This window comes from Monoraphidium neglectum (assembly GCF_000611645.1).
Source record: "Monoraphidium neglectum strain SAG 48.87 unplaced genomic scaffold scaffold02112, whole genome shotgun sequence".
Taxonomy (NCBI): Eukaryota; Viridiplantae; Chlorophyta; class Chlorophyceae; order Sphaeropleales; family Selenastraceae; genus Monoraphidium; species Monoraphidium neglectum.
In genome coordinates this window covers 1-9,217 of record NW_014011516.1, presented here as the reverse complement: position 1 = coordinate 9,217, position 9,217 = coordinate 1, and the positions used below count along the sequence as shown (strand labels likewise).

At 66.4% G+C, this 9,217-nt stretch overlaps 3 protein-coding genes across 3 annotated transcripts in view; 2 read left to right on the top strand and 1 right to left on the bottom strand.

The window, feature by feature from the left end:
* The window catches only part of MNEG_9920 (JmjC domain-containing protein 4), a gene marked incomplete at both ends in the record, with an annotated part of 3,707 nt that extends 1,275 nt beyond the window's left edge, over nt 1–2,432 (bottom strand). Inside the window, 6 exons of the mRNA XM_014041610.1 lie at nt 95–330; nt 606–794; nt 1,184–1,325; nt 1,599–1,739; nt 2,028–2,096; nt 2,358–2,432. Coding sequence (XP_013897064.1) covers nt 95–330; nt 606–794; nt 1,184–1,325; nt 1,599–1,739; nt 2,028–2,096; nt 2,358–2,432 — 852 coding nt within the window. The remainder of the gene's footprint in view (nt 1–94; nt 331–605; nt 795–1,183; nt 1,326–1,598; nt 1,740–2,027; nt 2,097–2,357) is intronic.
* A 629-nt stretch (nt 2,433–3,061) lies between these two features.
* On the top strand, nt 3,062–3,835 carry MNEG_9919 (hypothetical protein; the record flags this gene model as incomplete). Its single annotated transcript, XM_014041609.1, has 2 exons — nt 3,062–3,205; nt 3,350–3,835. 2 exons carry the CDS (start codon nt 3,062–3,064, stop codon nt 3,833–3,835), a joined length of 630 nt encoding a protein of 209 aa, XP_013897063.1.
* A 1,709-nt stretch (nt 3,836–5,544) lies between these two features.
* On the top strand, nt 5,545–8,703 carry MNEG_9918 (hypothetical protein; the record flags this gene model as incomplete). The annotated part of the gene is made up of 8 exons (XM_014041608.1): nt 5,545–5,570; nt 5,885–6,169; nt 6,370–6,692; nt 6,968–7,216; nt 7,443–7,636; nt 7,827–8,282; nt 8,438–8,614; nt 8,668–8,703. 8 exons carry the CDS (start codon nt 5,545–5,547, stop codon nt 8,701–8,703), a joined length of 1,746 nt encoding a protein of 581 aa, XP_013897062.1.
* Nucleotides 8,704–9,217: the final 514 nt, after the last annotated feature.

The following is a 9,217-nucleotide window of genomic DNA, read 5'->3' as shown; positions in this document are numbered from 1 at the left end:
TCCCCTTGCCGGCCCCCTTGCCAGCCCCCGTGCCGTGCCCGTGGCCGCGGCCGCGGCCGCGCGCTCCCCGGCCCCGCCCCTCGCCGTCGCTGACGTCATCGCCGCCGTCCTCGTCGGCGTCGTCGTCCCCGAACGCGTCGTCGAAGTCGTCGCTGACGTCATCGCCGCCGCCGCCATCAAGTGCGCCGTCGAGCAGCGCCTCCAGCCGCGCCTCTGCAGCTTCCAGCCGCGCCGCCGCGCCGCGGGCGCCGGCCGCGACCGCGGCCTCGGCCTCGGAGACGGCGGCCTCGGCGCCGCGGCGGGCGCGCCATCTCGCTACCTCGCCGTTGTCTGATGTTTTGACGGGACGAGCGGGACGAGCAGAAGTCGGATGGGTGGGTGGTTGGGACGGTGACGCGGCGACGCTGGGATGGCTGGGATCAAGTCATGTGCGCCTGCTCGCGAGGCAGCAGCAAGCCGGCAATTCCCCCAGTTCTTGCCCGCACATCCGCTGCCCCTTGAGACTCCGCCTCGACGTTCCTCGCCCAAACCTTCTTCTCCTTGCACGACACCGACTTTGCACGTGGCCCCGCGCCCCCCACCCCAAAGCGACCCCTCACCCCCACCTGACCCGTCGGCGGCGACGTCCCCCTGCCCCTGGTACACGATCCGCCCGTTGGCGTGGCGCCGCGCCACCTGCCCGTGCACGTACATCGCGCCGACCTCCGAGGGCGGGTAGAGGCGGAAGCGCTTGCGGCCGCGGAGGAGGACGTACAGATTGTCGTGAAAGTCGTGGTGCAGGCCGGTGGAGGACCCTGGGGGTCGGGGTTTGGGGGGAAAGCTGGGTAGTTGGTAGCCTGGAGGTCAACCGGGCGGTCGGTTGGGTGGTCGGTTGGACGGTCGGCTGAATTGGTGGACTTCACCGGGGATTGCACGCGCGTGTGGACGCGGCAGAGCAGCTGGGGTCAACGTCTCGTCGCGGCGGCGACGGTCGGCTGGGGTCGGGCGGGAGAGGCCGGTGGGGCAGGACCGCTTGGCCGCATTGTACACAATCCGGGCAGGCACCTGGGCCGAGCAAGAGCAGCAGCGGGCGCGCTGTCGCGCTCGCAAAAGGGAAAACAAGCCCCGCCCCTCTCCTTTTCCCTCTCCCTCTTGCCCCCTCTCCCTCAAACCCCGCCACGCCTTGCCGAGCCTCCGTGCGCACCGCTGGGCGCCGCGCCCATCCACATGTTGATGGACTGGGGCACGAGGTGCGGCAAAAGGTCCGGCTGCAGCGGCAGCAGCGACAGCAGCTGCGTCACCGGCGGCGCTGCGAGTTCCCTGTGACCGTCGGGGCCGACAGGCACCTGGGGCACATGGGAGGGGGCCACGAGAGCTCATAAGTGTGAGCGCGTGCCACTGCACGGGCACCGCCGACACCCTCTGCCGCAGCTGCTCTCAGGGGCAGACGAGCCCGCTGCCTCGCCACGCCCTGCGGCCCCGTGCGCCGCCGCCCGGGCCGCGCGGCCGCGGCTGCTGGGGAGGGGTGCGGCTTGTCATGCCGCCTTGCCAGAGGTTTGGCGCAACCGCAGCGCAGGCCCCACTCCCCACCCCCGGCGGCCTCCCCTCAGCCCTCTCACCGGTTGTGCCGACAGGTACAGCCCGGCGTCGCCACCAGCCGCGCGGCGCACAAACTCGCGGAACGGCATGTGCGCCTTGCGGCCCAGGCCGAACGCGCCGCCCGCGCCCCCGCGGACCTCGACCTGCACTTGGGCATCGCCCTGTGGTTTTGTGTTTGATTGCCGGGTGGTTGAAGCTATTTGTGGGGCTCATGCGGTGCTGCTAGCCCCGTGGGGTGCGTGGCTGCGCCCTTCCGGTCAGGTTGCTTGCGGTGTGCAAAAGTGTGGGGCCTGCTTCGATTCGGGGGACGCGCGGAAGCTGGACGGCCACGCCGTCGGGCGACAGGGCAGCATGCGGCCGAGGGCGACGCCCGCGCTGCTGGCCTGCTGCGCAAGCACTCCCTGTGCGCGCGCCGAGCTCCCGCAGCCGCTGCGCCAATTGCGACGCACCGCCAACCGCACGAGCTCGCTGTCTGTCAGCTTTGCCGCCCAGTCGCCGGGCACGCCGCGGATCAACACCTGAGTATGTGCCGCGCTTTGAGTCAGGCTTGCGCTGTGCCACTGCGCCAGGGTAGCGAGCCTGCATTCCAACCCACGCATGTGACCATGCTGTGCGCGACATGCATGTCCTGCAGCCGGCCAAGGTGCTGCTCGTGCTGGCGGTCTGGCGCAGGTGTAGCCTGGGCCAAGCCGCCGACCGAGCATGTGTACAGCTGCCACATTGACCAGTGGGCCACACTTCTGGCGCCTCCACACGCTCACCGGATTTCTCTTGCATACATAGTCCTTCCACATACGGAAGGGCGTTGCATCCTCCAGGCCGATCTTGTCGACAGCCCGCTGTGCGTCTTTCATGCTTGTGTGATTTATAACCTGGGGCTGCTATAAAATCAGGAAATTTTTTCCACCTACTGTAAACTGGGAGAAGCCCAGATCACGAGACGAGGAAGATCATCTGACACAGCTGAAAATGAATGGAATCACTTGCATCACAGGTGACGTTTGAATCATGGTTTCTCTCTGCCGTGGTACATCCATACGTTGTCCGTGCACCTGATTTCATAAACCACATCGCGCATATATCAAGCTGGAGCTCTCGTGAACCTCAAGATATTTGATAACTCACTCTACTATCTCCAATCACACCATAATAAATCGACCAAGTGGCGAGCGCGGTCCAGGTGACCGTTCAATCAACAAGGCTCGCTGGCCCTTTGTGCTTTTCGTGTGTTGATTTGTTGCATTTTAAACATTGTGACGCTCTAGTGACTGCGCGATGCACCCTGATTGCCCCTGCCACCCAACTCTGACCGAATTGACCGCCGCTGCGCCACTCGCTGCACCGCTCATCGCACTCCTCACCTCTCCGCCAACTGCGCATGCAGGCACCTGCAACCTCCCTAACCCAGGAACTTGCTTATTAGATGGCGGCCCGGGTCTCTGAGCCACGCGTCGCGCCGAAGGGTGCTGCCGCGCCCGCAGGCATGACTGCCACTGATTGGAACGCAGAGGCGTCGGAGCTGGTGCGCGAGCTGGCGGCGACCCAGAAGGAGGTGGCTGCGATGCTGACGGGGCAGGCGGATCAGGAAAAGGAGCTCAGCGGCATGAAGGAGGCCTGCAGCAGCGAGGTGCGTCCCCGCCGCCGCCGTTGGTCCTGTCGCATGCACTCGCACGCAAAGCAGCTTCGTAATCCGTTTGGTCACGGTGCAACCCGTGCGACGCCGCCGCTCAATCCCCGCCGCTATGCCAACCCTTATACTGCTTGCCGACAGCTGGCCGAGCTGCAGGAGGAAACGTGGCGGCTGCAGATGTTTGCGGAGTTGGAGAAGATGAAGGGCCTCATCTCGCAGCTGCGCCCCATCGACGACGACGCCGCGCCGCCTGCAGACGCGGGGGCGCCGCCGCCGGTCCGCGCGGCGGCGGCGGCCCCTGCACTCGCGCATGCTGCCGCCGCGGGGCAAAAAAGTAAGCACAGCGGCAGGCCTCTTGCCGGGGAGCAGGACGAGGGCAGCTGCGGCGACGGCGATGAGGCTGAGCAAGGGGCTGGGGAGGCCGCGGCGCTGGCGGCCATCGACGGCGAGCTGTCGGTGCTGATGGAGGCGATACGTGTGGCCAAGGACGAGGTGGGGGGCCTGCTTGAGACCAAGTGCGGCCTGCAGCAGCAGATCGCCGACATTTACAGCGCTGAGCTGGACCGGGAGGAGCAGGATGAGGCGGCGGCCGCGGTGGCTGATGGGGCCGGCACAGACGCGGCCTAGGGCAGGCGGTGGTTGGGCCGTGAAACTGTGAACAGGGGCAAGCCCGTGGGCATGCTCGCGCCACCTTGCGCAGAGGGGCGTGGGCAAAAGAGCCGAGCGTGTGTGCATTGAATGGATGCCCAGCTTTGGCAGCTGCTTGTGTGGGCTGCGCTGGGAATGAGGCTGGATTTTAAACGTTTGACTACGGTGGTGTTTGTGATTGCGCACTCTTTGGGTTGCGTCCTTGCTTGGATGTTATCGCATGTGCGTTTGGGCATTGTAGCAACTTATCAATGGTCATAAGAACAGAGTGGTCGGCACTGGGCGCCACAACAGGACACGTGTCGCAGTCCAAATGAGAAGGGATTGTGGGTTCCGCATGAACCACCCTGAGCACGCATGACAAACAGACGCGCCTGGCGCAAGGTCCCTTTCGCTCTGAGGTCTGTATGGGCTGGACTACGCTCTCCCAGTGGGTGTGCACTGGGCGCCATAGTTCGTCTGGAACTTGTGGCAATAGCTGTGCATAAACTCGTAGGGGGTGGCCTGCAACCAGACAAACAGCAGTTGCTCTCCTCTGTGGTAACAGGCGCTTGAAGGAAAACCCCTTGATGCCTTCAACAGAAACACTTGATGATGCTGTTGCCACCAAAATTTGCTGCGCGAAGCTGAACAACAGGCCTTTTGCAACGGCGGACCACAGGAGCATGCGGCAGTTCAGGACGATCGTGCCCCGCAATCAGGGCCATGATAATGACTCCATGAGCAAGCCTGTTTGACTGCCAGTAAATGGTGAAAGCAGAGCCCACTCAGGTGGTAAACTAATTTTAAGAAGATTGTGGGAGAACATTGTCCTGCTTGTCTGATACCCCACTTCTGAGCCTGAAATGTCCAGCCACCAAAGACCATCTCCGTCAAACATGCAGCACCTTTGTACAGGAGTCCTGCGAGCAAGTACCGACAATTAGCCAGGCGCGCGATCATGGTCTACACAATTGAATCAAGACTTACGTTGTATCCCAACTAAAGCAACAGTAAAATGCGACACCCTGATTTGTGGGCTGTTGCCCCAGGCGGGGGGGGGGGAGCTTGCAGAGGTGGTGGAGCAATACACCCCTACTTGCTCATCCTGCAGGGCAGCCTGGCACATAATGCTTTGTTGCACCCCCTGGGAGTTCTGATACCCTCACATTGGCTGTGAATCACATTTCTGCGGAATGCCCAGCCCTCGCCCTTCAGCTTGCTGCCACACTTCACGGCCGCCTGGGCTTGCTTGGGTCCCCGAGCAGCCGCCTCAGACACTTCCCGCTCAGCTCATGTCCACGACCCCTGGAGCCTGCCCATGAACCTCCACCTCAAACAACACAATAATATGCTGCGCTCTGCCATATCATAAGAAGCTGCAGGCAGGCAGTTCGTGAAGCACCCGAAGTCGTTCTACAAGGCTGTCACCACGCGAGGCAACACGATGCATGCCGGTTGACACTTGACAATCGTGTTCCATCATGTTCTGCTGAAAGCTTGTTGACATACCCTCATGACACTCTGAATCGTGCTGTGTCAGGGCGGCAGCCCACGCTCCGACAGCTCTCGCACGCGTAGCTATACTTGAAAACGCGTTCTAGCGTTTGGCAGGAGTCTTGCCAAGCGGGGGCCGCTTATCACGCAGGAAGCGGCCTTCGTGGGTTCAGCGGGCCTTCGTGGGTTTAGCAAGTAGAGCGGGTATGAACATGGAGGACATCACTTCCGGTTCAGGGTGAGTCCCGGGGGTTGGTGTGCCTGAGGGCCAATCCCTTTGCTGGTGGACCTTGCAGCTCGTGACCCCGGCGACGGCCAGGCCACCGCTGTTTGAAAGCGCCGAAATGGATTTCACGTCGGTGCAAGTGGGCGGAGCTGCATGCTCGCCTGCAGGCAGCCGGCCCGACGCCTCGCCCGCGCATGACGCGTCCCGGCGCTTCCCCTAACGAACGCATTCTGATGCGCAGCAACTGCACCCTCGGCTGCCGCCTCGCCCGCCCGCCTATGTGTCCTGGTTCACAACCCCTTCACCCTTGATGCCGCGCCGGGCAGGTGGTCGGCGGTTCCTCCGGAGCTGCTGCGTAAAGTGGTCATCCACTTGCGGGCCGCGGCCTACCCGCGAGAGCAGGCCGCCGCGGCGCTGCAGGCGCTGCGCCGCACGTGTGCGGCGTGGCGCGCGGTGCTCGACGCGGATGTGGCCCACCTGGCGCCGACGGTTCCGCTGGACAACGCGGCCGCGCTGTTCACGCACTTCCCTGGCTGCACCAGCCTGGACCTGTCCCGCTTCCAGGCGCCGACAGCCACCCTCTACCCCCACTTCCACAAGCTCACGCTTAGGTGAGCCCGCCGAATTCACGAGCATACGTGGGTACGCAAGGTCGGCCGTGCAACGACGGCACAGGCAGCTGCTTGCCAGCCCGGCCTGACCTTCCAACCGCCGCACAGCGGGCAATGCCATCCCATACGGCCCCCGGCCCTCGAGCTCGCCCAACCCTCCCTGTTTCACGCATGCGCACGCGCTCGTGCGTCCGCCGCAGGTCGCTGGTGCTGGGAGACCTCCGGTCAGAGTCGTACGACGGCACGCCCCAGATCGCGCTGCCGCTCGCCGCGCTGGCGTCGCTCACGCGCCTCGTTGTCCCCGCGGACTTTCTTCTCGTGCCCAGCGTCCTCGCCGCGCTCGCGGAAGCCTGCGCAAAACTGCCCGCGCTCGCGTCCCTCGAGCTGCCGCGCATGGTGCTGACGCCACACCGCGTGGCCGAGCTGACGGCGGCGCTGTCGCGCTGCGCGACGCTGCGGGCGCTCGCGCTGGGCGGCGCGGGGGCGCCCATGATGGCGGGGGACCTGGGAGGCCTCATCAATGGTGAGTAGTGGTTGTCTGATGGGGGTCTCGTTGGCCCGGGCGCTTTATCAAAACGCCGTTGCCGCTGGCCATAGGCGTGGCCAGCACGCCGCGGGCGCATCTCACCCGTGCATGCCTCTCACCCTCTGCTGCCCAGCAGCCACGTGGTCGCTCGATCGGGCCCCGGCCCCTGCATGCTCACCACCCAGCTCGCCCCGGCCACGTATGCGCCGAAACGTGCGCTCGCCCTCTCCTCCTACCTGCACTCCCCCCCCCCATTTGGTGGCCTATCACAGGCTGCGGCGCGCAGCTGGAGGCGCTGCAGCTCGACCGCCTCGGCGTCCGCGCGCTGCCGCCCGCCGTCGCGCGCCTGACGGCGCTGACCGCGCTGCGCTTCCGCGGGGAGGCCAGCCGCGGCGTGCAGCTCGCGGCGGCGGACGTGTCGGGCCTGGCGCGCCTGAGGGTGCTGGACCTGGGGGCCAACCTGGCAGAGGCGCTGCCGCAGGGCACTACCGGGCTGGACGGGCTCGAGGAGCTGCGCGCACGTGAGGGCCGGCCGCGGGCGCGGGCGCAGGCCCGGCGGAGGGGGTTGGCAGCAAGGGAGATATGCCGGCCTGGCTTAGCGCCGCGTCGAGAGTTGCGATCAGGGTTGGGTGGGCCCCGTGCGCGTGCGCCTGGTGTGCTTTCCCGCGACGCTGCGGCCGTCCAGTGCCAGCCCATACCCCCTTTCATAATCCCCCCCCCCCCTTTTGTTCCCTTTCGTGCTGGCAGCCATGAACCGCGTGTCGTGGGGCGCCGTCCCCCTCTCTGGCCTCAGCTCGCTCCGCCACCTGGACATCTCCAACAACAAGACTGCGGCTGTCCACCCCAGCCTGTGGACGCTGGGGCGCCTGACGCACCTGGACCTCAGCCACAACAGCATTGACCGCGTTGACCCCCAGATCAGCGCGTTGACCGGGCTGCAGGTGCGCGCGGCGGCGCCTCGCGACCCTGCGCGGGGCCGCTCTGAAAGATGCGGCAGTCCGCAGCTATGCTGTTGCTGCGCCTCTGCAATACGTCAGTGGTGGGGATCTCGCTGGTGGCGCGGGTGTTGCGCATGGCGCCCTGACCTGTGCCCGCGCTCCCTCCACCCACCCAACCTGCGCCCCCCCCCAGGAGCTCCGCCTCTGCCACAACTCGCTGGCCGAGGCGCCCCTTTCCCTGGCGCCGCTGACCGGCCTGCGGCTGCTGGACATGGGCCACAACACAGAGCTGCGGGAGCTGCCCGGCGGCATCGGGCAGCTGCTCTCGCTGCGCACGCTGCTGCTCAGCCACATGCGCATCAAGCAGCTGCCGCCCGACCTCGGCGGCGCAGCCGCGCTCGCGCACCTGGACCTGTCGCACAACAGCCTGCATGCGCTGCCGCCGCTGCTGAGCGCGCTGACCGCGCTCACGCTGCTGTCTGCGGCGGACAACAAGCTCCACCAAAACACGGCGGTGCCGGAGGCGCTGGGGTCGCTGCGGCGGCTGCGGATGCTGCTGCTGGCGCGGAACAGGCTGCAGAACCTGCCGGAGGCGATAGGGGCGTTCACGGACCTGAGGCACCTGGATGCCAGCGGGAACCGCCTGCAGGTGCGTGTGTGTGTGGGTGTGTGTGTGTGGAGGGTGTTGGGGGGTTGTGCGCCTCCTCTTTTGTGTGTAGGAGGTGTGGGTGTGTGCGTCACACACACACACACACACACACACACACACACACACACACACACACATGCATACCCCTCCCGCAGGCCGTCCCCCGCGCCATCGCGGGCTGCACCGCGCTGGAGGTCCTGCTGCTCTCGGGCAACCGCCTGCGCGGCCTGACCAGCGGCATCGGCCACTGCCAGGCGCTGCGCGTGGTGGATCTCGAGTCAAACGCCTACCGCCACCTGCCGGCCCCACTGGGGACGCTCACGCAGCTGAAGGTCAGCACACACGCGCGCGTTCACAGGCCCCCGCGCTTGCGCCCCTCAGGCAGCCTTCTCTGCGGACTGGCGCGGACCTGGGGCCGTGACCAGCCCGCGCATGCGCATTACAAGCGGCGTTACAAGCTCGAATACGCTGCGTGTGTGGTGGAGGGCGCCGCTCTGTGCTCGCACCACACCACCCTGTTGAACCCCCGCGCGCGGCCCCGCGCCGTCGCGCTCGTCCGCAAATCTGGACTTGGGACCGCCCTCCGCTAAACACAAGACCCCCGCCCGCTCGCCCCCTTGACACGCGCCCCCGCAGAGGCTGCTGCTGGCGAACAACGCCTTGGAGGACCTGCCAGAGGCCCTGGGGGGCCTGCTGTCGCTGCGGGAGCTGACGCTCGCCGGCAACCGCCTCTTTGTGCTGCCGCCCTGCGTCACGCGCATGGGCGCGCTGCAGCTGCTCACGATCGAGGGCAACCCCCTGGTGGGGCCAGAGCAGGCGGTGTGGGACCTGCAGCGGCGCTGCGGGCCGGGGCTGCGGCTCGACGTCGCGGGGGCGCTTGAGGTGCCGGCGCTGCAGGGCGGCGGCGGCGCTGGCGCCGGCGGCCGCGCGCCGCC